The 25,974-nt window shown below is 51.8% G+C and overlaps 9 protein-coding genes across 9 annotated transcripts; 4 read left to right on the forward strand and 5 right to left on the reverse strand.

Moving 5' to 3' along the window:
- Positions 1 to 684: 684 nt before the first annotated feature.
- CTAM01_02416 (gamma-glutamyltranspeptidase) lies at positions 685 to 2,716 on the forward strand (the record flags this gene model as incomplete). Its single annotated transcript, XM_060518454.1, has 6 exons — positions 685 to 870; positions 940 to 1,203; positions 1,267 to 1,426; positions 1,488 to 1,536; positions 1,596 to 2,189; positions 2,254 to 2,716. Coding segments are annotated over 6 exons (1,716 nt in total), but the record flags the coding sequence as incomplete, so codon positions are not given.
- A 148-nt stretch (positions 2,717 to 2,864) lies between these two features.
- CTAM01_02417 (alpha-1,2-mannosyltransferase alg-11) lies at positions 2,865 to 4,677 on the reverse strand (the record flags this gene model as incomplete). The annotated part of the gene is made up of 4 exons (XM_060518455.1): positions 2,865 to 3,040; positions 3,091 to 4,078; positions 4,132 to 4,267; positions 4,322 to 4,677. The coding sequence occupies 4 exons, from the start codon at positions 4,675 to 4,677 to the stop codon at positions 2,865 to 2,867; spliced, it is 1,656 nt and encodes a 551-aa protein (XP_060387088.1).
- Positions 4,678 to 5,244: 567 nt separating this feature from the next.
- CTAM01_02418 (uncharacterized protein) lies at positions 5,245 to 6,318 on the forward strand (the record flags this gene model as incomplete). The annotated part of the gene is made up of 1 exon (XM_060518456.1): positions 5,245 to 6,318. One exon carries the CDS (start codon positions 5,245 to 5,247, stop codon positions 6,316 to 6,318), a length of 1,074 nt encoding a protein of 357 aa, XP_060387089.1.
- A 167-nt stretch (positions 6,319 to 6,485) lies between these two features.
- CTAM01_02419 (SNARE domain-containing protein) lies at positions 6,486 to 7,349 on the reverse strand (the record flags this gene model as incomplete). The annotated part of the gene is made up of 2 exons (XM_060518457.1): positions 6,486 to 7,007; positions 7,065 to 7,349. The coding sequence occupies 2 exons, from the start codon at positions 7,347 to 7,349 to the stop codon at positions 6,486 to 6,488; spliced, it is 807 nt and encodes a 268-aa protein (XP_060387090.1).
- Positions 7,350 to 7,707: 358 nt separating this feature from the next.
- Positions 7,708 to 9,808, forward strand: CTAM01_02420 (nucleoporin protein Ndc1-Nup; the record flags this gene model as incomplete). Its single annotated transcript, XM_060518458.1, has 3 exons — positions 7,708 to 7,932; positions 7,985 to 8,815; positions 8,867 to 9,808. Coding segments are annotated over 3 exons (1,998 nt in total), but the record flags the coding sequence as incomplete, so codon positions are not given.
- A 995-nt stretch (positions 9,809 to 10,803) lies between these two features.
- CTAM01_02421 (sucrase/ferredoxin domain-containing protein) lies at positions 10,804 to 12,138 on the forward strand (the record flags this gene model as incomplete). The annotated part of the gene is made up of 1 exon (XM_060518459.1): positions 10,804 to 12,138. One exon carries the CDS (start codon positions 10,804 to 10,806, stop codon positions 12,136 to 12,138), a length of 1,335 nt encoding a protein of 444 aa, XP_060387092.1.
- Positions 12,139 to 13,324: 1,186 nt separating this feature from the next.
- CTAM01_02422 (uncharacterized protein) lies at positions 13,325 to 14,465 on the reverse strand (the record flags this gene model as incomplete). The annotated part of the gene is made up of 3 exons (XM_060518460.1): positions 13,325 to 13,459; positions 14,059 to 14,348; positions 14,426 to 14,465. The coding sequence occupies 3 exons, from the start codon at positions 14,463 to 14,465 to the stop codon at positions 13,325 to 13,327; spliced, it is 465 nt and encodes a 154-aa protein (XP_060387093.1).
- Positions 14,466 to 15,768: 1,303 nt separating this feature from the next.
- CTAM01_02423 (uncharacterized protein) lies at positions 15,769 to 16,103 on the reverse strand (the record flags this gene model as incomplete). The annotated part of the gene is made up of 2 exons (XM_060518461.1): positions 15,769 to 15,976; positions 16,069 to 16,103. The coding sequence occupies 2 exons, from the start codon at positions 16,101 to 16,103 to the stop codon at positions 15,769 to 15,771; spliced, it is 243 nt and encodes an 80-aa protein (XP_060387094.1).
- Positions 16,104 to 24,289: 8,186 nt separating this feature from the next.
- Positions 24,290 to 25,855, reverse strand: CTAM01_02424 (methyltransferase domain-containing protein; the record flags this gene model as incomplete). Its single annotated transcript, XM_060518462.1, has 11 exons — positions 24,290 to 24,353; positions 24,412 to 24,831; positions 24,889 to 25,026; positions 25,082 to 25,119; positions 25,177 to 25,199; positions 25,249 to 25,371; positions 25,425 to 25,443; positions 25,501 to 25,523; positions 25,585 to 25,675; positions 25,729 to 25,770; positions 25,823 to 25,855. 11 exons carry the CDS (start codon positions 25,853 to 25,855, stop codon positions 24,290 to 24,292), a joined length of 1,014 nt encoding a protein of 337 aa, XP_060387095.1.
- Between the last annotated feature and the right edge of the window lie 119 nt (positions 25,856 to 25,974).

Below are 25,974 nucleotides of genomic sequence, written 5' to 3' on the forward strand. Positions count from 1 at the left end.
GACATGGGACCTGTGAAAAAAAGTTGTCGGCCATCTGAAGGTTGCTGAGAATTACTTAATTCGCCCGTCGCTGATTGGCGTCCCTGGGACTCGGTGTGGGGCTTCACCAAGCATGACTGCTATCATGCGGCACACTTTCAATTGTCACTCGCCCACTAAGTGCCACCACACCTTGAGGTACCTATCTTACTCCGTAGGTACTTAGCTAAGTAAGTGTGGCCCACATATTGGACCCCAGAACTCGCTTATCAGTTGTGCCTGCCGGATCTGGGGCTGGGACCAAGTTGGTAATAGCGACTTGGTCTGTCGCAATCGCTGGGGACCCAGTAGTAATAAGTCATGGCCCTCCCCCGACTACGGCGTTTAATGCCTCCAGCTTACTCACAACCCTTTCTCTTGTCTTGGTGATCTGTTGGGTATAGAAGGCTTCTTTATCGCGGTAGATAAGAGACGCAACGCTGAGAGTTGCTTACCTCCCGAGTCCCTCTGTCATCCCTTCCGCTATCTCTTATCGGTGTCTCGGCCGTTGTGCACGTTGAGTCTCGGAGGTACCGTCCGGTGTTGGAGTCCACAGACCGCCGCCCGGCCTTTAGAATTAACCACCTATCCAAGATGAGTGAGTTCATCCCATCCAGTAGAGGAGATCAGCATCTTCTAGAAATCATGAAAAGCGATTAACCGAGAACAGAGACATCTCCCAAGTCAATATGGCATTACTCAGCCTCTCTGCTCTTGCTGGCCGGATTCCGCTCGGTTTCGGCCGCAGCGATACCGGAATTCGTCTTTAACCCTCGTGCTGGCGACACTGGCGCCGTTGCAAGTGAGTCGGTTGAGTGCAGTAGGATTGGCCGTGACCTACTTGCGCAAGGTGTATGTGTTTTTTCCACTTTCTTCTCATAATCTCTCAGTAAGGTTACACAAGGCCTGACCCGCATGTAGGGAAACGCCGTCGACGCGCTGGTCGGTACGACGTTCTGCGTTGGAACCGTAGGCATGTACCACTCCGGCATCGGCGGCGGCGGCTTCGTCGTCATCAGAGACGGTGATGGGAACTACGAGTCTGTGGACTTTAGAGAGGCTGCGCCGGCTGCTGCGTTCCAGGATATGTACCAAGGCAACATCGCGGGTAGTGTCTACGGCGGCCTGGCGGTTGGCGTGCCGAGCGAGGTTCGTGGGTTGGAATACATCCACAAGAAGTATGGTGTAAGTGAAAAAAACTTGTAAAGAGAGTAGACGTCCTGCATGCTGACTTGGTCATCTCAAAAGACCTTGCCCTGGAAGAGCGTCGTCACCCCGGCTGCGAGGTTGGCGACTGCGGGCTTCCGAGTGTCTTCGGACTTGGTGCGATATATGGACGCCGCTATCAAAGGGCAGTGGAACTTTCTCGTCGAAGATCCAGTATGGGCTGAGGAATTTGCTCCCAACGGTGAGTCTTTAAAATCCTCCGAGTGTAGGTTAGTAGGAAGTAGTGAACTAACACGGAGCAGGCACGCTCCTCCAACTTGGTGATACCATCTGCCGCAAACGTTACGGAGCGTAAGCCTCACACACACTCATATATCTCTCAGAAAACTAGAAACTGATAAAACACCCAGCACCCTCGCCAAGATCGCAGAAGAAGGCCCAGAAGCCTTCTACTCCGGCCCCATAGCAGAATCCATGATCGCCACAGTCCGCGCCACAAACGGCACCCTCACCCTAGAAGACCTCGCCTCCTACAAGGTCGTCACCCGCCCATCCCTCTCCATAACCTATCGTGGCCACCGCGTCACATCCGTCGGCTCCCCCGCCAGCGGCGCCGTCTGCCTAAACACCCTTAAGATCATGGAGCAGTTCGACCCGGCCGAGTCCGCCGACACCAAGCTCGGCGTTCATCGCTTCGACGAGGCCATGCGCTTCGCCTACGGCGCCCGCTCTCTGCTCGGTGACCCGGACTTCGTGGAAGGCATCGGGCCGTTTGAGGATACCCTTATCGACGAGGCCACGGCCAAGGATATCCGCGGTAAGATCCTGGATAACCAGACGCAACCGGTTGAGCGGTATGATCCGCAGGGCGTGTACTCGAGCGAAGGGTTCGGGACGTCGCATATCGTCACAGCGGACAAGTCCGGCATGGCCACCTCCCTAACCACGACCGTCAACCTCCTCTTTGGCGCTCAAATCATGGACCCATTATCCGGTGTAATCCTGTAAGTTCTCCTTCTCCTATTCATCCCTTCTCACCGTAAATTCCACTCACTGACAAACAACCAGCAACAACGAAATGAACGACTTCTCAATCCCAGGCGTCCGCAACGCCTTCGGCTTCGAACCCTCCCCCGCAAACTTCGTCCGCGCCAACAAGCGGCCCCTCTCCTCCATCACCCCCGTCATCGTAGAACACCCAGACGGCTCCCTCTACGTCACCGTCGGCGCGGCAGGCGGCTCCCGCATCATCAGCTCCACGGCCCAAGTCACCTGGCACGTCCTCGAGCACGGCCAGACCATGAAGCAGGCCCTCCGCGAGCCCCGCCTGCACGACCAGCTCATGCCCAATACCGTCACGTTCGAGTACGCCTTTGACAACGACACCGTCGCCAGCATGCTCGAAAAGGGCCACGACGTGACGTGGGTGCCCGAGGGCCGCAGCGTCGTGCAGGGCATCATCTTTGAAGACGGCGTATTCGAGGCCGCGAGCGAGCCGCGGCAGAAGAATAGTGGTGCATTCGTGGTATAGATGGTTTAGATGATATATCACGCTTACGCTAGATGATGAGATTTTATGTGCAACATAAGCCAGGTTTATTGAGGTTATCTGAAGGAAAGGGGTATCCTCGAGTCTATCAAAGTACATATAGAAATACAGGCAAGAGTCAACAATGCATCTAGGGCGTCATGGCCACCAACTTCTCCATCTGGGCGATCCACTTCTCGTCAAACTCGCTCTCGGTGAAGCGCTTGGCCGACCGGCGTGCGCGGAGGCGAACAGGGAGCGGATCCTTGATGGAGAGGGCCTTTTCGTAGCCCTCGGCGAACTCCTTGACATTCGTAGCGTGGAAACCTATAAGCTGGTTAGTCTTCATCCTCACAGAAAGCTAGGTCAATACTAACCAGTGGGCTGGCCGTCGATTTCAATGACGATATCCAGCTTGGGACCACCGCTGGCGTGGACAACGGAAATCAGACCGGCGGCTTGGTACTCGACGACACCAATGCCAAAGTGCTCGTTCCACATGCCGTTGACACCGACGGAGGCCCTCTGCAGCCAGTCCAGAATCTCAGGCCACGAAGCGTCCAAATGGAACTCGACACGGTCTTTAATGCCGAGCTCATTCACCAAGAGGCGCAACGTATACACCCGCTTCGAGTCGTGGTCGTCTCTGACACTACCAATGAGGACCAACTTCGCCTCCTTGGCGGCTTCGGACTTGGTGTTCAGGAAGTCTGCGAAAGCTTGAATGACCAGGGTATGGTTCTTCTCGGGGCGGAACTGAGCAATGTAGACCAAAGCCTGCTCTCGCTTCCGCTCACTGGCCTCGGATACCTCTACTGCCTCTTCGAGCTCCTCGACAGCGCAGGGTGGGAAGTTGACAGCGATAGGGTTGTTCCTTCCCTTGGCCTGGCGGTAGGGGCCCCAGAGTTTCTGGACATGACCTTGGGTCCAGGTCGAGTTTGTCATGACAATGTCTACAGTAGATCCAACCCGGGAGTACAAGGCCGCAAACATCTTCCAGTAGAACTTCTTGACCTTGCCTCGGATACCAACGCCTTTGCCGGCGTTGACGCCCTGACTTCCAGTCTCGGCCTTGGGGTCCAGTGATTCCAGCATATCAGTCGAAATTGTCGGGTAGTGAACATAGGCACAAGTAGGAACTCTGCGAAAGAGCAACTTGCACAAACCCAGGGAGAAGGCATAGCCCATAGTATCAATGAAGATGTCAGGGACAAGGAGCTGGAAGGCATCCCATGCCAACACTACAGATCCAATCGATTGTCCAAGGAGGGTGAAGTGAGGCCATGTCGAGGCCAGAACGAGGTGTCTTGTGCTGACGTAGAGGAAGTTGATGGTCGGGGGATGCAGGTCGATGTTGAACCGGGTCTGAGACTTGCCGTTAGTATGAGGAAAGAGGGGTTCTACGGTGGGAGACAAACCTTGACGCGCTCGAGCATGGCCTGCTTGTTCACTTCATGGTCGCCAGTGTACACAACACAGAGTGCATTAGGGTATCTCTCCTGAGTGGTCTTGATCGCAGCCCAAAGGACTCGCTCTCCTCCTCCGCCAGCGTTACTGGGTGCTGTTAGTGACCGTCCTTTTGGCGACTTTTGCAATCGTTCGACATACCAGAAAGGGTGGAAGAACCCAACGACCCCGGTCCATTCTGAGTCCTTCTTTTCGGAGCTTCCGGAAGCTTGTGCCTGCACATTGTTCTTCCCGCTGCTGGAGCTCTTTTGGGTGTTCTTGAATGACTGTTGCTCAGCAGTCTTGAGCTCCAGAAGCTGTGCTCTCCTTCCCTCTGTCTTTTTTCGTAGGTACCATCCCAGCAGGGAACCAATGCCTTTCATCAGCAGAGGAAACATGATGTAGGTCGCGATCGGAGTAAAAGCGATGATCGGCACAACGACGTAGGCTAGGGTCCAGGGATCGAGGCCAAAAGAGAAGGGCGTCTGCCCAAACGGCGCTGAGCAGGTTTCGGGCATCGGGGTGAAGGGATCGCAGAATTCGTAGGATTAGGTTTTGGTTTTGCTTCGACAAACCTGGGAACCGGTGGTGGTGTCGAGGTGGAAAAAAGAGGGCGAGTCGAAGCCGAAGGGGGCGTCGGTCAAGTCCAGCTTCAGCATTGCCCGTTGACGTCGTGGGATGCTATGGTGAGGTAGGGGACTCGCAAACTGGCCAGGTTGTACTGCAAGCTAGAAAATGGGGCGGGGGAAGCTGCAGCGGTACGAATACAGTGGGCAGTCGACCCCCACCTCTAAAGGGTCCAGGTCTTTTCCGGCCCCGGCGAGCTGTAGATCCGCTCAAGCCGCGCCCGTTGGATCAAAATGGCCCGTGCACCAGCCCGTTGGTGCTGCTCTGAATTGACCACTGAACGCCCGACGTCAACTCAGATATTCTCATGATCAACTATTGACAAAATCTAGCCTCAGCTCCTTGACGACCCTTGACTAGCCCGCATCCTTCGTTTCAAGGGCCACTATCCTGCGCCGCAAGCTTTCGAAGAAAGTGTACCCTCTCATGCCCTCTGATGAACATTTAAGCATCTCATCATGACTTCCCTGAGAGCGGCGCGTTGCGCCATCACACCCGGCCTGCGCCAATCCATCGGTTTCTCATCAGCAAGGCCACTCACTGCCTCTCTTCGCCCACACCTTGTCTCGAGGACGGCACGATCACCTCAACGAGAAATCGGTGCCAGAAACTTTAGTCTAGGCGGGCTCGTCAACAGCAGCGTCGAAGCTACCTCGCAAGTAGTTGTTTCGCTGCACTCGATGAACGCGACGGGAAATTGGACAGGCACCATCGTGTTCTCGGCCTTGCTCATCTCTCTGTGCAGAGCACCGCTTCAATACTACGCCAGACGCGTCGTTGAAAGACAGGGAGAAATCGCACCATTTATGGCCGCCTGGAGTCACGTAATTCGTGGGACCCGTCTCTCAAGGGCCATACAACTAGCCAAGGTTCGGAAACGAATGTTGAAAGAGCTAGGGGCCCAGAATTGGAAGACTTGGGCCCCAGCACTAGGCCTGCCCATATGGTATCTCATGTCTGAATCTCTGAGGCGTCTTTGTGGTGCAAACAGCGGAATTCTATCCTTGCTCACTGGCAACTACAAGAACCAGGAGGTTTCAGCCGGTGTCGCCTCGACTTCCGTCATGGAACAGGCATCAACAGCAGCTTCTTCGTCTGCCGATGCTGTATCTAGCAACCTGGATTCATTAAGCTATGTTGCGGAAGGCATGGCAAATGGTGGCGTGCTATGGTTTACCGACCTCACGGTAGCCGATCCGACAATATTGTTGCCTGCTATGCTGATGGGCACTCTGGGCTGGTTAACGATGCCTAGAGGCGAAATGAGGAAGTATGTATTCAACCTCTCAACGTCTGAGCAGAATGTGCCTCCGGGTCTGAGATGGCGAATTCGCCTCCAAAGAGGTCTACTTCTCACGGCAATCTTGATTCCCGCACTTTGTATCAACTTGCCAGCAGGCATATTTGTCTACTGGATTTCTTCAATGATCTTCTCCCAGATCTCTGTCAAGATTATGGATAAAGTACGCGGCAAACACGACCCTTGGAAGCCATCCCCTCATTACGAGCGCTTACACTTGCGGGGGTTGTAGTCTTGGGGAGAAAAGCCATGGCAATGATAGAGAAAGAAGACACGCTGTCCCAGATTGTATCCTTAGCTGTACTTGGGCGCCTGATGTACAATATTCGCGAAACGCCACCACAACGCCAATGTAGAAACAGCAATCAAATAAAGAAACCCCAATACCCCCATGACGTGCTAGTCCAATACAATTGCGAGAATGATAATGGTGAGGATGACTGCCAGGATGAGCATCAGACAACACCCCTTGTTGCGAGCCGCCTTCTGGTGTCTCGCCGCTTGGCGGAGCTCTATTTGAGCGCCCCGGGTATCGTCCCGCACGTCTTCCACGTTATCCGCGATGGAAGTAAGCTGCTCGCCTTGCTCGGTCACAATCTGAGCCACCTGCCTGAACAATACATTGAGATCGCCGACACCCTGCTCAATATTTCGGATCTCCTCTTCACGCTCGACAATGAGCGCTTCCTGGAAGTCCACTTCGTCCTGTGATGCGAGGCGGCTGACCTCCTGCTGTTGTTGAAGCTCGAGACGCTCCTCGGATCCAGCCGCCGCATCAGCTCCCTCGCCTTCGGTCGCTGCGCGCGCAGCTGTGACGGACGCTCGTTGTTTCTCAAGTGCTTTGCGCTGGATGTCTTGGAACTCTTGCAGGACGTTTTGGAAGTCGGTCGAGATTCTGGATTGATCGTACTTTTGTTGTTTCTATGCGCACGGTTCATTAGTATACGGCTTTGCGCAAGTAGTCTGCGGAGTACGAACCGTCAGATCGTCCCACGTCTGGAGCTTCTTGACGCCATCTCCAATCTCCTTGCACAGATCGCGGGTCTTCTCGAGGTGGTCGTGAACTCGTTCTCTGACACGGGGAGTATCGCGCTTCGTTCCGAGAATGTTGACATCAGTAGTCAGCTGCTGGATGTTGCGCCGCAGGTTGAAGATCTTGTTGGTCAACTGGGACTGAAGCTGCTTGAACTCGGGATCATCGGTGTATCCGCCTTGACGACCCGATCGGCCGGCTTCGAGCGAAGATAACTGGTCGTACGACATGATTGCAATTTCGAGGGCAAAGTATTCACAAATGAATCGGACTAAAGGAACGGCGCCGTTGTGATTCACGGATGTGTTTATTTAGCCAGTATGTATCAGTCAGGATGTCTGTGGACGATAGACTCGTAATGATGGTCAGGAACCTGCATGTCGTCGTCGGCTGTGGCTGGAACACTACGTAAGGGCGCCACCTTCCGTCCAATCAGCTCCTGTTCGCAATAGTGGTGCCTGATTGTGTTATCTCCACGTGATACATGTGGCTCAGTCCGCGTGCAGGGCGGGTCCCCTGGACCTCAAGCAAGCTCAAGCAGGAGCTGCGTGTTGTTGTACTGGAGATTTTTACATTATTTACTTCCAGATCCTGGCTCCGTCACAAGTCCCAGTGCAGCCTCGCCAAACCTCAGCCTCCCAAACATTCGGTCTCGATGACCATGCACCTTCAGCATGGCACCGGCAACAGTCAGAAGGGCTCCGTATAAGGACTTTCTGCAGCCTGCACTGCACAGGCGATTTTCCTCTACCGCTACTATTCTTCTTGCTATTTCTTATTTGCAAGCCATCCTCCTCTCGGGTTGGAGCTCTTGTGAGTGATGAACGTTGAAGATGCATGCTTGCAAAGCTTTGCAACTAACTAGCCTCTCGTAGACTTTTGGTCCTGGTTCCCCATTGGCCCCGCGGGCTTTCGAACCCTGTTCCTCTTCACCTGCGGTCTCTCGATCTTGATCCTGCGCATTGCCCAGTACCACGTCGGCGCCCGCGCCTCCAACTCGACCTTCCACGCATTCGCGCAATTCTTTTTTAGCATTCATACTCTCGAGGCTTTCCTCTTCTACGGGTTCTCGAGCGCGCTATTCAGTCATGTTTACCTCTGGGCCCTGCCGGAGAGCGCCAACTTGGGATGGGTCACATACTATAGTGGGGACCGCGCCCGCGTGAACGAGAGAACGTTGATCTTCTTCTGCTACATGGCCGTCAGCGCCGCTGTTCAGTCGATTTTCCACTTCTACCAAGACCAAGACAAGCTCATCATCGATGTCGCGCGGTCTGAGGGAGGCGAAGTCAAGGTTTCTGGGGATGCTTCGCTGAATAAGGTCTTGGGCGAAGTCCCTGCGATCCTTATCCAGTCTGGCGTCAGAAGTATCAGCACCACTATTGTCGCCGGAGTGGTATACTTCATGGCATTGCGATCGTTCTTCTGGGGCTGGGCTTTGTTCTTCTTGCGACCTTTCTATAACCTTCCGAAAACCAACATGCTTCCGCCTCAGTGGCCCGGAGACATCTACTTGATGTTCCGATGCGCGGTTGCTGGCTTCCTGATCACCGCCATCTGGAAGACAGCCAATCATGCGTTTTCGACGTTCATGGTTAAGTCGCCTCTCAAGAACGGCAAGCCTCTCACGAGTGAATCCAAGGATCCAAACGGCAGTCTTCTGAATGGCCTTAAGAGCAAGAAGGACTCCGTTCGGGTAAGTGTACAATCAGGCAGCATACACCGATCCTCAAGCTAACACTGACAGTGCTTTGCCCTCTGGGAATTGGCATACATTGCTCGTAACGAAGAAGGCAGACGCAAGGCCATCTTCATGGATATCGACCGTAAAGATGGTTCTACGTGGTCTCAGATATTCATTTACTGCCTGACTACCATCAAGAGTATCGAACAAAGAATCGATCAGTACGGAAAGCCCGCGGCTGTGCCGGCTGCCCCAGCGCCAACTGCGGAAGTCCGAGCTCGGTCTTCAGCGCCATTGAAGGAGGACCCTATTTTCACTAGCAAGCCCGCGAACAAGACGATGCGCGGCGAGCTGGAAAAGGCCCTCACCCAGGTGGGAAGCCACCCCGGCCATTCACCAGTGTCGCAGCTGAGCCCTATCGCGAAGAAGACGCTGCGCGGGGCCCGTGACAAGGTTCTGAGCAAGGAGCAGCAAGAGGCGCTGTCTTCTCCTCAACTAATGAACCAGTTCCAGACATGGGCGCTGAAGGTTATTGGCAATGAGTACGTTGGCTGGATATTTCGCCAAGAGTTCCGCAACCGCCTCACCGCCGTTATCCTCGGAACGCCGTACTCAGAACTGAGCCAGTACGTCAACGCTGTTGATGTGCTCAGCTTGTTGGCCGTTCACAGTCTCAATGATGATAACTACGGCAGGGTACAAAAGGATGTTCCTACCATCATCCGCACCTTTACAACCGTCATCACCAAGATTGAGGCATTCAAGGACAGCTTTCCCGTTCACTGGACCGATATTGAGAAGGATAGAACTGCGCCCGAGGTGGAAGCAGTGATTGCAGCCTTGAAGACGGGCTTGGCCCAAGTGATTGCGGAGTTTGAACGATACAGCAGCGACTTGAGGTTGACTCGCACGGATATCAGACTGGCCAAGGAGGCGGCAGCCCAACAGATACTTCCCACGAGTGAAGTCAGATCCCAAGGACCCGAGATGCAGCAAGCCCGCTAGTCACAGGCTTTGGCATATGTGGTGTCACGGTACAACCATACTTTGTGAGGGGCGTTTGTTAGGCAAAACAGGCACGCATAACGGCATAACGACGTGTATCATAGTCAGATTTCACGAGGCAGTAAAACATTGCAGCAAAATCATGGTTTTATCAACAGAAGGGCTGATTGACGGTCTCATCACATGTTAAGTGAGGCGCACAAACCGGCCTTGCCTGCGTCAGCTCATCGGTTTGAGCTAGTCGAGAGCAATGATACGAGACGATTGGATGCCCGCGACTGGGCACTGGCGCACGTGTAAGACAGCAGACGCTACTTTTTCTTAGTCATGGGGCTTATGCCTTTCCCAAGGCCAACGCGGCGTCACGGCAGGTAAAAAATAGGTTCCTCCATTCCGAAGACTCCCCTCTCTTCCCATTCCGTCCCATCCCATTGTGCATCTGTCTTTGAGCGCCTGGAATGTAGAAAAGTTAGTGCCCGTTGCCGCCTTCCCGCTGGTGCCGCTAAACCGGATTTTGGATTAGAGCATAGAAAGCCTACCTAAAAATCAGCAGGGGTCCGCATGGAGGAACCCCCACCTGAGCTTTGTTGCTTTGTGGCCGGGAAGGCACTGCTAAAACAAAATGAAAGCCCCCCAACCAACCTCTCGCTTCCCCCGTCCGTCATCTTCTTCGTCGTCACCTTCACGCATCTGCGTACGCAACCTCCACCTTTTTCTTGTCTACTTACATATTCACCAACCTCCATTCTCTCCCTCCACCGTACTATACCCTTTTCTCCCCTATGTAATGTCTAGACTTCACACTTGTTCTTCTTAGCCTAGCTACAGCTACATTCTACCTCGTCGCATAGGCTTTTTCTTCCGCCCAGCCATGCTTTTCCAGTTTGCTCCATTACCTCATGCACTGGCTCGTCGGTCCATGATCCTCAACCAGCATTCTCGTCGCTTCCCGGGTTGAATCCTCAACGCTGGGAAACCCTTTCGAATCGCCCCCGATGTTCTCCCCACGAGCGATATTCCGTTTTATCTACGGAAGTTTCTACTTCGTCCTATGCTTCCTACTCGCCCTTCTCCTCCTCGTCACCCCCGGCGACACCATATACCAGGCCTATTCGAACAACCAGCCATATAACATATGGATCATTGCCGCCGCTCTGGTCCTCACCACTTTAATCGTATCCTTCATCTACGCGACGCGACTGTATCTCAACAAGACGATCCTCGCATCAATACCGAAGCCATGGGTTCCTATCGAGAAGGGCGACGTGAACAAGAAGGTTCACGAAATGATCACAGCCGACCTGAAGCGCAGCGCAGCCATTGCCTATGACGCAAGGCCGCGCATTGAGACGAATTTGTTGGGTGGCGATATGGAGGAGGTACTGGTCGAAAAGCAGAACTCTGGCGGTAGCGCGGCAAGGAAACGCTTTCAGCTACCGACCTTGAAAAAGCCGGCAACAACAGAAAAGGAGACTGGCATTGCGCTACCTCCTCGAAGGCCGGTTTGGGGCGAAATCGAACACTACGGCTGGTCATCACCCAACTCACTAGACCTCCCGGATCTACAGTACAGCACCGTCCTCTCCGAGCTCCCGAATCTCATCGAAGCAAAGGCCCTGACACTGGCGCCTCCCGATCCGACCTCTTTCAGTCAACCACCGATGCTCGATGCCGATGCGGTGGCCTTGCTGCAGCGCCCGTTACCCATGAGTCTGCGCGACTACCTTGGCCACCTTGCTGAGCTGGGGGTAATCTCGCTTAATGCGACGACCGCCGATTTCCTCTCCACCTACGAACATGCGCGCTTCTCTACGCGGGCTATTTCGAACGCCCAATTTCGCGAATTGATGCATTTGTTTGCTGCGATACTGCGCGGCATGCGACCGCTAGATCCGGCAGTCCTCGGTCCCTTGGACGAGCCCAGCGAAGGCTCAGAAAGCGACATCGACAATGATGCGCCCATGGCCACAAATCCTACCACTCCACGCAGCTTATCCCGGTCTGCGACACAGAGCACACAAGGCTCTTATACTAGGAGAGCGCCGACCGTCAACGCGCGCAACTCCTCTGCAAATACGTGGGCTCAATATCGCACCGCGCCGGCTACCCCGCTGGGTACATTAAGAGGAGCCATATCGAGATCCTCCAGCATGAATAGCTTCGCCCAGACTCGGCCGGCGTATGGTCCGAATCATTCGTCATCTAGTGTCAGTTTGCGGTCGAGGGCATCAGGAAGTTCCGCTTCGGGCTCCGTCATTAGACTCGCGACGCGGACGGACTCGACTGATCTGCCCTACATCCTCTCTCTGCGGGAGACCAGGGCCTCGTGAGCTGGACCGACACAAAATATTAACGACTGAATGACTATGGGCACTGCATGATATCCACGGCGTTTTGGTGTGAAGGGGGGCTCAAAGGGCCGGCTCAATTTCTTTGTTGTATTATCTAATGTTAATCGCATGCATATAACTTTACTCTGTTCCTTTGAAGAGGTCCCACCACCCAAAGCAATGTTCCACCATGCGTCAGCCAATGAACGTTGTTCTCCAACCCGTGACATCTGCACCTCGATCTGACGTCGTGTAGATCGATTCGCATGCAGGTATTTCGAAGTCGGCGGGGTTCGGGAAGAGGTAGAGGCGCGCTTTGACAGGGTCGTCGCCTGTAGCAACCCGTGGTGGTGGCTTTTTGGGGGTTGAACTAGACTTTGGGTCTATCTTAGGTAGTGTGGGAAAATCTCCGAGGAATAGTAAGGTTTGATTCGAATTGAAGGGATCGAGATGGCGTGTACGCGAGGAAACGTATCGAATAGGAAAATAGAGAGATGAAAGGTCAATCTGGGAAGGTTCGAGGCGGGAGGGGAATGGCATCCGTTTAGTACTTCTTCCGTCTGCGAGGTGCTGCCGGGGCGCCTAACGGATGGTACTGGGGTGGGAATGTGTAAGGCAACCGACACACCCTGTCTGGCTGGCTGCAACCATTTGATGGGCTCGCGCAGCGGCGCAGCCAATGGAATACCGCGACGTGGGAGGGACATCCAGATGTACGAAACTTGCTGCAAGTACCGATCATACTGCAAGGTAGTGGTGTGGTACACATAAGCTTAGATGTGTCCGCGCCAGCTTTTGTGTGATGTGCACAAGGACTGTCACGAAACCTGCCTGCCACGAAACTTTCCCGCCCCGGTACCGTTGTCCAGTTATTTGGCTTTCCGGATCCGAAGCGACGGGGCCGAATAGTGCACGTGCTTTCGGGTAGGGTGGGCCTTCCCGGGGGCCAGGATCCGCCCAACCGGTGTAAGCAGGCGAGCCTTGCTCAAGACTCCTGGTCGGATCCGAGTGCAGGTTTGTGTTGTAGTTTGCAGTCTGATGGTTGGTCGAGGTCTGGTTGGCGCACCTGTCAGTTTTGTCTCTCTCATGTCAGAAGCATGTGCACGCACTTGGCGGGATGTTGTAGACAGGCGTGTTCTTCCGACACCCAAGACTTAGGGGTTATTCATGAATTCATCAATGCATTTCAGCCGTTGAGGTTTGACATGATGTCGTCAATCTTGCGGGCTGCTTCAGCACGGCGCCTGGCCATGGACTGATCGGCTGAGGTAGAGGCGTGAGAAAGCATGGTATTTGGGCCGTCGTTGTCACCGAGGAAAGACTGGATCCGGTGTTGTTGGAGTAGCTGGGCTTGTTGGACTTGAGCTCCAGTTGGGGGGGTGGGTGTATTCCTTGAAGAATGAGAACGTTAGCTTTGCTGAGGAGAGGAGACTGAAGATGTGATGGCGTTTGGGTAAGTAGGTGTATGAAGTCGGATAGGGCGGTTGATATACCCGTTGACAGTAGCTCGATTTGAGGCTGCGTACATGCTGACAATGTACTGAGGCAGTACTAAGGTACACGATGCTCTAGATATGGCAACAACGTATTGAGAAGGAAGGCCCCGTGGACAACAGCAGACGCAAAGACGATTGAAGCACGAAATCGCGATGTGTGAAGATGTGCGTTTCCGACGGAGTAAATTGTCGGGGACCTTCATCGTTCTTATGGAAGTTCGACAGTGACCCTAACTTGGTTGAAGATGAGAAAGATTTGAAACTGCGGCGGTCTACCATGCTTCGAGGCATCTTATGCTACGTCCTGTTCGAGATGTTGGAGTGCGGATGAGAGGTGAGAGGTAACCCTCTGCACCATGCATTAGCGCAATATGTACTTGTAGTATGTACTGTATTTTCTGGGCATCCGGGACCCATCACCCACTAAGGGGCGGGCACGAGTCGCACCTTTGGCCCACTTGGGGAACGTGGAGATGTGGTTGTGCTTGCTAGCGCGCGCGGTGGGTCGGGGGCGGGGAGGGGGTGCAGCAGTGTACGGATACTTATGGCTTCCCGCAACGCGGACGAGGAGCGGAGGTACCGGGTGACGGGCCTGGGGCTTGGACAAGTTGTGTTGGAGCTGGAAGGCCCCCGCAAGAAAGTGAGCGGGTTGTAGAGTCTCGGTCAGTGGTGATGTGCGGTTAGTGGAGAAGGGTCTGGAGTTGGGATCGGAGCCTGGGGAAGAAAACACCCGCCCGTCAGCCTTCAGGTCTGGACGCAACAGACAGGATTGCTTAGCATTTGCATCTTACCGTATCTTGCTGCACATGCTGCGTACACTGAGGCATTCATGAGCAGTAGAGATAGGCAGCTACCAGCAAGCGCCGCCACCCGACATGACCTTACACGCGATCACAATTTTGCGCGTTGACAGCCTGGCCAAAAGAGTTCAAGTACAGCCTTCACCTGCGTTCTATCAGCATTGAAATCACTACCTCGATGAGCTAAGCGTGGTTTTGAGCACAGTGTGATAACCTTGTCGCATACGTACCATGCCGGGTGGTTTCCTTTCCAAGCCCGATACATTTCCAGATGGTTGATTCCGCCAGAAAAGCCGGGGAAACAACCACCATCTGAGAGCATGCTAAGCGTAAAGTTCTGCAGATTCCGTGTTGCTATGAAATACATACTAGCGCTGAACGGAAATTTAAACGATCATGCAAACGTTGCCGTCCCCTACTAGGTCTGGTGCGACCATCTCAAGACTCGTGGAGTCTTCGTTGCACTGCGGTGTCTAGTTCGTATCGCCAGCATCCCCGTCAATGGCGCAGATGTGACGATCACAAAGCAAGTATGACCGATCCCCAGAAAACCCGACATCCACCTGACAGTAAGTCTTCTCAGAGGAGAAGCAGATGCCTATCAGATCATGTCCAACCTTCCTTAAAGTAGGGCAAGTCGCACGTTAACGTGCGGCACGTCGCGTTCGGGACTAAGAAACAACGAATCGAAGCCACAACGACCTGAGCGGTGCCAGGAGGAGGAGAGCTGGAGTCATACTGCGTAGACCAAGCCATCAAATGGGGCCAGCCGATTGAGCCTTTGGGGATGGGAGTCTCCGAAGATTAATTTCCTTACATCTGACTTGCATTGATTGGTCGTGATTGGCCAGAAATTTCCCCATGAACTTGGCACAGCAAGATGGAATAACCGCGTGCCCGGCCGTCCTTCTCGATTGTCACCTATGAACGTGCCTCAGTTGTCTCGAGTAGCTTACCTAAGGCAGCAGACACTGGAGCACTACGGAGTAGAAATAAGGTATCTCCTGCGCGAGTACCACCGTCTCACCCTGCATCTGAACCCGAGGGGGTTGTGGCCCAGTGTGGTAAAAGTCCAACCCCGGACGGAGTGGGACCCGGAACGGTGCGCGGCAGGGCCAGGGTCTCTTGGGACACCGAGTTTCCCGCATTCTGAGCGTCGATACCAGTTTCCGACTATGGGTACTTGGAGCGGATGGCGGTGGATTCTTTTATCTGCATCGCCATATGAGAATCTTGCGAGCTCATTTGTAGGTCACCCCTCGCACATTTACGGTTCAATCTTCGGAAGCGCGCTGGTTTACCCCCACAGCCAAAGCTTCAATAAATCATGACTCTCATTTCTCAACCTTTGAAACGACATTCTTTATCTTTTGAAGCTTGCGCTCATGATTCTCTTCGATTGAAACTCCTGGAGCACCCATAATATGAGGCAGCATCGGGTTGGGGCATTGATTGTCGTGTGCGAAAAGACAAAGTCGTTCTCTTTGAAGACTCAACATTTCTTCAGCGTCGGTGTATTTACGGCTCGATGGTGAATCGTCACTGCGTGACATCATATTAGCCTGGTTTATTCAGACAGTCTTGTACATAGCAGATACTACTAATGTAAATATAATTATGAAAATTGTTCTCACCCATGGACGATTGACTTGTTAGATTTGGGACCCATGGCAATTCGTACGCTGTGTAGTGCACAGTGACAGCGGTTGTCTTCGATTTCAATGAACGGGATTACGAGGAATCCCTGGTCAAATCAGAGAGTTTGAAATGAGTATGTACAAGAAGCCGACACATCTTGGACAGAGTACGTCGGGGAATCGAGATATTTGTATAGAGAAGCTAATAGTCGTTGGAAGACTCTGAGGGTTGTTCTCTGTGCAGTGGAACTTCTGGAGTCCGCGGCTCATGCTATGATGAGAGGCAAATGTATCGGATTGGCTGCTTCATCGACGTGGCGTGGAGGTGGCAGAATGGATAAATTGCGCCGACAGCCCAGGCTCTTACAAGGGGTGCCAGGGCCGAAATTCGACAAAACTACGGATTGCAACACACCTACTCTTAGAGACCAATCACTCGCCTAGTTACTACCCGCAGCACAGTAGTGCTGGACAAAAATGCCAAGCTAAAGTTACCGCCGTTATTCGGACGGGAGGGCCTGACGGTGCCAATCCACTGAATCTAGCGCAAGGTATTTACATCCGTCTACCTATGTAGGGGGACATAAAGAGGACCACTTCGGGGCTTTAGCAGCCTCAATCGTGTACTTACTCAAAGCGCTTCAAGTTGCCAGTGGGTAAAGACAGGGGTGTGTCTGAAGGACGGGGATGTCATTGCTCGGCCGCGTGTATGCAGTTAAACCTTTGTCCATCACCTGTCTTGCGGCATTGTGATGAGGATTAGCCAAGTATAGAAGCAGTCGGGCGCGTGTGCTCGATCCGAGCTGACGAAACCAACACCCCCAGATGTTGCGGGCTTCGGTTGAAGTAAACAACGTGCAAATGGGCCACATACGTAGAGGGTTTGCCTCTGTGTCAGATCAAGCTTATCTGAAATCAGATTGGACACAGTTCATGATCGTTCGCCAATAATTTCTATCTAGAGCAGCGATACTCACCAATCAACCTTCCAGCAAGCTTACGCCTAGGATCATGAACTACCTTAAGTGACGCAGACGGTATTTACTTGTCTCGCTAACCAAATCATTTCATAACACCGATGAAGGTATTCCGAAGACTATGGCCGCTGCAGTCCCTCCCCAGTTTTGGATAGGTAGGCAGCTACTCGCCGATGGTCCCTATCATACCTGGCAACTCCCGCTGCCTCACATCATTCACGATGCGCTCATTACTCATCAAATGAATCGGGGCTCTGTCTTCTACCCAGTATGCCGTCATGCTACTTGGTGTTTCCCTTGAGACACAGCCGCAAGGGCCTCAGATTGCCATCAGTGCTTACCTTACCTCGCATTATGCTCGACTTCTTCGTCGGAGAAAGGCGCAAAAGCCGGCGGATATAGACAGGTGTTTCGGGGCCCCTGGCACCTGAGTAGATTTGTGTGGTTTTGCGTTTCTATTGGCATCCAGCTCATCTCATCATTTCTGTTCAACTCAGTGCCGTCGCGAATGATAAACGATGTTATTGCCTGGACAGGTTCAAATGCCTTGCACTTTCGTGCTGCCTCATCGCCGACTTGCTAAATAGCTTGGGGTTAACATCCCATTGCCTGCAGTTTGACACATCCGAGTAGAGACCTAGATCGGACGGCATTGCGGTGCAAGCATGTATATAAATTTGAAGTACACGACCGGGAGATCGATCATATGAGACGAGGGATCGTATTATGCTAATGAAGGAACCAAGGATTTCTAGCCTGTTGGCCGCTAAACCACTACAATAAATAGGTACCTTAAGCAGGTACGTTTGCCGGCCACGTGCCTGCTAGGTACCTTCATAGGTAGGTAAGGCACTTTATGCCGGTGTACGTACGTGGTATGGCCCCCACTGGATCTCTGGGCTAGAGGGGTCACTTCCATTCCCACGTGGGTACCTGCCGCCTTATCGTCATGGAGCAGAGCGAAACCTTGGGTAAGGTGGTGGGGTGCCCTTGACCAAGCTCCTAGCTTCAGTGCCTTTCCCCAGGTACCTAAGTAATACCTTGACTTGGGTCCGGTTTCGCAAGACCTTTGTGCATCCCCAGGTTTTCCAGCCGTTTGGGACAAGTGCAACCAAGGTACAGTTCCATGTTTGAGCCCACATGCCTTGTCAACCAGCTGCTACGCCTCGGATAGTTGACATGTTGACATGTTGACAGTGAATGATGGGCGGCACCGATTCGACGACGACTGCCTAAGCATCAGAAACAAGCTTGCTTCAATCGGATGGGTATTGCAATCTCTGTAATCCATTCACTTTGGTGATGACATTAGCGATTCGGCCCACCCGTCGTAGCTGGGTACGTACCTATCCAGCATGATGGGTGCTCAAACATCAAGCAAGTACAAGATTGTTCGATTATTTTTCACTGCCCCATTTGGACCATTATCTCTTCGATATTCCGGTTTGTTTTAGCCTCATGTTCGGCCTTGGACTTTGCGGGCGAGGTCGTAACGAAGGGCAAAATCGTGTTCGGACCGTCGTCTTTGAGGAAAAACTCGAGTCGTGCTTCGTGCTGCATCTTGGTCTGACAGACTCGAGATCCATTGGGGGTTTCCGAGGTGTCTCTGCGAAATTCAGATCAATTTTGGCTTTCAGTAATGGGATGTATTCAGTTCTGATCAAGATATAACAGCAGGTGTAAAGATCTTTGTAAGTCATACCCATTCACAATGGCCCGAGTAGAAGTGCTGTCCATTGCAACGAGTTTTTGAATGACGAGCGCTTCTAAGGGTTCGCTACCTGCGCGTATATGCATGCGCTTGATGTACTCGAAAAGTCGTCTCTACCAAGATACTGCCCGATGGTGAGAAGTTTGGCGGTAAAGAAATTTGATGATCAAGGCATAGCTATTGTTAATGTTCGAGGTCTGGGGCTTCTTTATAAACCGATTTATCTTTCTGCGGTCGTGAGGACGAAACTAGAGAGCTAAACGTCCATTTTGCTACGAACCGAATTGGGCGGAGTCCTCGGTGGGTTTGGAACGTCGAAGATCCTTTGTGATGGACGGTTCGCGTTCACACCCCTGCTTCTTCCAAACTTCGCACCCTCCCAGCACTGTGTCCGTACAGGTAGTTGCCTCGCAAAGGCTTGCCCCCCTGTTAAATGATGTGGATCACGGCAAGGCGTCTAAGGTACCTATACCTCGAACTAAGCAGGTACGTATCATTCTTCATTAAGATCACTTAATCCGATATTTTTCCATGCCACTACTCCCTATCGCCGACTTCCTGAATTAATAGCCACAAATGGTTTGCCAGGCTTACGGTTGATGTAAAGCATGGGATACTATGAAGAACTCCAACGGCGCTCCAGCGGGTGTGGTTATCAACCAAAGCCAGGATGGGAAATGTGACTGTCCTCTGGCAACTGAACTTCAATAAATCCGCTTTGGCTCAAGTTGTCTATGACGATGAGCTCGATGCCAGGTCACACCTTTGCCTCAGAAATAGCTGTACTATGCGCCATGGCCACATCTACTGCTGTTCTTTCTACTCGCTCATTATGAAGTAAAGATGGTTGTCTAGCAGAGCATATGAAAATGAACTAGAGATCAACACTCATCTTGGATGCAATAGAAACAGTTCCAATTCTTTTGAGAGCCCTTTCGTGGCTATTAGCAACTTCCACAGCGTGTTATGAAAGAATTCATGAAGTATTCAAAATAGCTAAACATATTCATTACGACTTCCTACATAAAACAGCACCAGTCCAAAAAACTTGACCAAATGCTGCAAATCTAATTTTCTTAAAGGCTTCTGCAAGCTACTTATGGAAGCCTTTTCGAAAGCTGATACAAAATGCTCCGTCACCATATCCGCCACCGCCATCCTACATGTTTCGCCCAATCCCCATCCAAATCGAATTTGTATCATATGTATTTAGAAGCCCCGGTGCTTCCTCGGTCATTGTGCGTGATCGAATCACCTATTGAGAATGAGTTATCGGAGCTATCTTGTATGACTACAGGCGAAAGGCCACTCAAACAACCTCGAGATCTTTGAGGCCGGAGTCGGCATGTCGGAGACGGGCTGACGGTTTTGCTCCCAGGGACATCTGCGAGAATATAATACTTCTTCAACAGATAGCATTGGTGCACTTGACCGTCTCCTTCTAATAGGCGGTCTCGCTGTTCCTAAATCCTCAGGCACATTACCCTTCCGGTGGTTCGCGCGACAAGCACATAAGGCCACGAAGCTGAGCAACAAGCAGGCATTGTCCACGGCAAACACTGACTGGGGCAGTGCGGGGAGCAAATGGAGAAAGATAAGCAAAATTCCCGCTTTATTTTCGGTCTCAGAACTGACCACTCATGACGAGGTTCTTCCCACTCTGTGAGAATGGTGCTGTCATTTAACAGCCTCACTTGCATCGAGAACACATGCCACGTTGACCTTTTCAACTCTCCGGTGAGAGCTCCGGCGTATCATATCACTTTACCAACAGCGAGATTCATTTCCACGTCAGCGCCAGGTCATATGTTCTGCTCATATGTCCTGTTTTTCGGTAAAGGGGCTGCGGGAGGGTTGCGGCTTTTACTTGATAGCGACCGCCTCATCATAGGCAGGCAGTTGCCTGGGTTTTTCTAAAATGCCTACAGCAAAAAGGAGGGAAGTTGGGGTTACACAAGACAGAGCATTCTCACCGCTCGAATTTACAGCGCTTGCATTGGCCTATAGCTCCGACCCAGACAGCTTTACAGTCCGCCTCTCGCTTGGCGATGGGTTGCATGGTTCGCACTTTGAATGGTTCGCCAAAGCAGCCGGAATTTGGGGTCTTCATTGTCTCCCCTTCTTTTTTCCTCTTCTTACCTTAACTAACGGAACGACGGGTCAACTTCAAGGTCGGTTCGGCCACATTTAATAATCTCCCATCATTCACGGCACTTCCTTTGGGATCACTGACTTAGTAAATTCGGAAGAATCTGCAGTCAGCGAGAACCAAGGAGTCCGGATTCTGGTGTTTGCCTCCCTCCATCGAATAGGAGATTCCCGACTTTCGACATCGGTCTCGGCTCTTTGAGTGACAATCGTCAAAATTCTCATTAATTGAATATAATGAACCGGCAGTGACGCCTGCTTGTCGAGTACCTCTCAACATACAAGGGGTGGTTGGACAGTTCGAACAGCCTAAAACTCGATCTTAAACGACAGACTCGGCGGATTGAAGCGACGCCTTTACCATGGCATTCCCACGATCCTATTTCTTTTTCGCGCCCATCGACCATGACAAGCAGCGTCATTCCATGCCGTGTTGGGGTGATTCCGCGAACCAGTCAGATAGATTTCGGGAACAGCCGCCACTTCTGCGCTTCTGAAGTCGACCAAAGGCCGTCTAGGTACACGATCCAGAACGAGGCAACGGCAGCGCGAAGATCAGTTCAACAGATGTGGCATCTATCCGCTCACTTCTTTGATTCATTTGATTTGACAAGCTCGAGTCGAACCCACCGAAAGCTCCCCGTCAGGAAGCTCCCTGTCTGCGTGCTGTCATTGATACCACGGCTTCACTGTTTTGTATGCTTAGTGGGACAGGTTAAGGTCTCAAGCTATTATCATGCTCTGTGCCGGTAGCTTTTGGCCCCAGAACTTCTGCGACGGCCGAGATACCAAGCTGGATTCGCCTTATCGAAAATGTCGTGAAATTCGCTGCACTTGAGGACGTCTCGAGTCAGCTCGTAGGCTTAGCTTTGTGACTTCCTGTTGCTACCGGCTATCTCAGCTGATAGGTCAATTACCAAGATGTGTTAGAATGCAACCAACATAGTAACTACACGTTGTTGGCATACGGTCTTGTTAGAGTCAAATCTCCGGATGCTTCCAGCGTAACTAAAGCTAGACATATATGCGGTGACAGCCAATGTTATCACAAACTTCCCCACACACCGACTTCCCCGTACAATGACAAGAAAATGGTTTGTCTCGTGGAAGAACATCCTGTAAAACTCAAGCAGGAACAACGGGACTCGTCTGGTCGATCGCGGTCACAAGTTTTGAAACTACAACCAAAAAAGACTTTTTTGTTTGGTATGTTCTGATCTAATGAAGCTGAAGTAATGCCTCGTAATGTCTGAAGATCCGGGGAACGCTGCCCATGGTGAAAGAGGGACGCACCGGGATTTTGGCAAAGTCGTGTCCGTATGGGCCGGCTGGCTTACCCCACTATCACGGGAACCCCGAGTCCGGCTCCGGTGATGGCCCGCAAAATAGAGTGACAGAAGCCGTTTCGTCATGCCAAGGATACCAGCAATGATACAGCTAGTGAAACGAAACAAAGTTCATCTCTCTCAACTATTGGGCCGTCAGCGTGAAATAGAGGACAGATTCGCGGACACAGTCTTGCCTGAAATCTTTGTGCATTGATCGCCCCGTAGCTATCCCAAGGTATTGTAGCCGACCATATCACTGTCCCTATATGGGAGAATCTTTGACCATTGTGTGTAATGATTCCATTTCATCTCCCAGTTTCGTTCAAAGCCTGTCTAATAGCACATCTTCTCGCAACATATCGATGTTCGACCGATTCCGTTGGCTGCTGCAGCAGAAATAAGGGACCGTCCCGGTCAGCCAAGAACAAGAGTTTGCGCTCGTTCTGGAGGACCTTGGTCTCTTCTTTGCGTGCAGTTGTGTTGAATATATCTGAATCGCTAGAACAAAGTCAATCAACTCGATGTTACCTCGATAAAGACTGAAGCTGACGTTCCTAGGGAGGACCGTGGGACTTACGTACCCATTCGCGACACTTTGGTTAGATATAGTGTCCATAAGGCGCACTAGATGGCAGTTGTACTTGATTTGGTTCCAAGAAGAACGAAGGCATACCTTCAGGAAGTAATATCGTCTTTCGCAAGAAACTTGGTGCATTCTTCGTACTTTATACGAGGTATGTTAACCAAAGCGAGCCACAACTTCGTGGATTCGAGTTTTGTTAGTCAAATGAGAAACCAAGAAAGTTTGGTTTACAAGTCTAACATTAAGATCTCGGCATCTTTTGGTGGGAGTCGAATCAGGTGTAGTTGGCTGCATGCTCCTGGGACTTTGCGCCCGCAGAATTGCTCCCTTTCCCCCGCTCCACAAAGGTGCCTTGTGTCAAACGCCCGTCCGCTTTCAACGTCTCCCGCGATTGGTCTCCGGCATTACAAGCCAGCTGAGAGCCGCGAGGCGACTATGCACGAACTTCCTCTCAGTTGCTTCAGCGGCGAACACAAGACCCATGCGCTCATCAGATGGCTCGGAGCATCGGGTTTTCGAGAATACTTGGCTCTCAACCATACATGTTCATCTCAGTGACAAGGATTTTGACTACGGGCGCATCCCGGATAGTAGGTCGGTGGTATGACAAGGCACAACAAGATCTTGCAGATTCCAAGATATTTACGTAAAATGAAACCTATATGCGTTGGCTAATGGTCAAACTTGCCCGTTATTGTATGGGCGAGTTGCCTTCCTGGGTGATTTATGTACCGGTCGGAAAAAGCAAAAGAATTTAGAGCCATTCGGTTTGGGGCACTTGAGATTACGACTTTAGTGAGATATGGAGATAGCAAGAGGTAGATGGAGTGTACTCAACCTTTATCGGAAGCGGGTAGCCACCCGTCAACTCATCATCAGTTGATTAGCAAAGTAGGGTACTTGGCAGGAAACGCCGTGGTGTTCAAGGCGGAATGGAATGGAGGAGGAACTCTTATGGGATGTGTGGAGTTACCTGCCTCTCGCGCGCGAATACTTCATCGCACGCCAGGGGGGAAAGAAATTGAAGGATCAAGATGCATCGTTGCGGGCTACGAAATCTGCGCGCGTGCGGGCACATGGGGTGCTGCATCGTTGCGGGCGTTGAGGCGAGGTGCTGAAATTGAGGCTCACATCAATTCAGCTTCGGGGAACGATCTGGCCAGGCAAAGATCTACTGTCTAGAAAGGAGGCCGAGACATCCCCAAGGCTCGGTATTCGGCGGGATTTCTCACAAGGTCAATAGCTCCGCAGGAGAACTTGCCACTTAGCAAATCATCAATGCCTGGACACATCACCTGTCCCGGATTGCGGGCGTAGTTGCTCCCAGGCTCTACGATGGCTGGTATATGCGGCTGCAGATAATTGAGGTCACGGTCATGGCTCGTTGAAATGCCCGGTCAGATGAGAGGCATGAGTATTGAACGATTTTGGTGAGTCTTTCCTTCAGTGCAAGCGTGCCACGTATGCTCTTCTAAGAAGCACTGAGCTGATTCTCCTCTTCTTTGGCTTCAGGTTTCCGGCCCCAGACAGAGTATCTGATGGTTTCATTAGAAAAGTTCTTAGTTTCGTACGGGCTTGAGCACCGGCACTTACACATCGTAGTATGCATGAACGCCAATCTTCTTGTGTTCGTTTCTTACTTCGGCGCAGAAAACACTCGTTTCTTCTGGGCTCCAATCGAGGACGCGAGTGAAAACAGCCATGGATATGGCTTCGACACCCATCATGGTAGAAGCTTGACTCCACGAGCCCAAGTCCTTCAGTTTCTCATCCTTTGGCCAAGGGTTGAAGGGCCACTTCTCTCTTTTCTCCACAACATCGACAAACCCTGCGTCCTCAACCAGCTGCTTGAAGGTCGCGGCAATAGTGATCGGCCGTTGGATCTTGTCGGTCGCCTCCATAAGTAGCTTGGACCACTTCAAGGGCTTAAAGTCGTCCGGCATAGTGCCGTCGTCACATTTCAGAGGAAACATGTTGTCCTGTATCTCTATGTACCCGCCTGGTTCGAGATTGCTGCGATTATATCAACATGATGGCCAACCACAACATCTAGATTCCAAGATAACTTACTCGTAGGCTTTAGCTATCATATCAGGCCAACTAGCGAAGCTTGAGATCATGGATCGAAAGAAGATGAAGTCGAATTCCTCTGACCACGTCCATTCCTTCTCGATGTCATCGACTTCAAAACTGCAATTGGGCGGTACACTGCATAAAGTCAGTCAGAAGATGGTCTTGGCTTCAGGATCGGGAAAGTACTGACAAGCCAGGCTGTATTGGGCTCAAGTCCACGCCAATGACCTGTAGCTATTTTAGCCGGATTCTTCGATTCAGTTACACTGTAGTAGTAGCTCATACGGTAGCCTCAGGATGATCATCCGCTGCCATCAAGTTAGAAAGAGCCACAAAGCTTCGTAATGGTTTACTGACCATAATCCAGCGCCCAGACCCCTGTGCCAGTACCTATATCAAGAACTCTTCTGGCGCCATTTTTCTTGGGACAATTGCAAAGATTGTTGTCCCAAGTCGCCAACCATAGGTTGTGCGTCAAGTCTAAGCAAATGTTAACTTCACGTAATGACCTAGCAGAAGGTGGTGACTCTTACCTAATCGATCTTGTTCCCTCTAGGAAAAATCTTAAGTCAGCTACATTTCTTCACCACGCAACTCATAGGTCGGTACCTCATCATTAGGGAGAACGTATTCTGTGACAGGACGACAACTCGTTAGCCTCTTGGATTCCAGACATAGTGGAGGTTCTCTTACTCCCGTCGCTGAGCCGATGGTATGTGCGACCGTTTTCACGGCGATAGTCGAGGATACTAGACCGTACAGAGGCCAATGAGCTTTCAAATGACTACCGACGATTAGAATCAGTTTGTCCTCCTCCATCAAAAGGACTCAACTCACAGAACTGCTGTCTGAATTAGTGTCGTCGTCGTTGTGTGGGGTCTGGCAAATGTCAGTGTAAGTTACTTCATGCGCAGTTGCAATTGACATTTACCCCAGCTTCAGGCTGTGGCGTTTGGTCGGCCATCATGATACAGATAGTTTTCCAATAGCACAATCAACGTGGGAAGAGTGAAGGGTAACGGTTAAATATCTAGGAATGAGGGGAAACAGTCCCATTTAGTGTCTCCTTGTGTCATTCCTGAA

Source organism: Colletotrichum tamarilloi (genome assembly GCF_030869305.1).
Source record: "Colletotrichum tamarilloi strain Tom-12 chromosome Unknown Scaffold_5.1, whole genome shotgun sequence".
Taxonomy (NCBI): domain Eukaryota; kingdom Fungi; phylum Ascomycota; class Sordariomycetes; order Glomerellales; family Glomerellaceae; genus Colletotrichum; species Colletotrichum tamarilloi.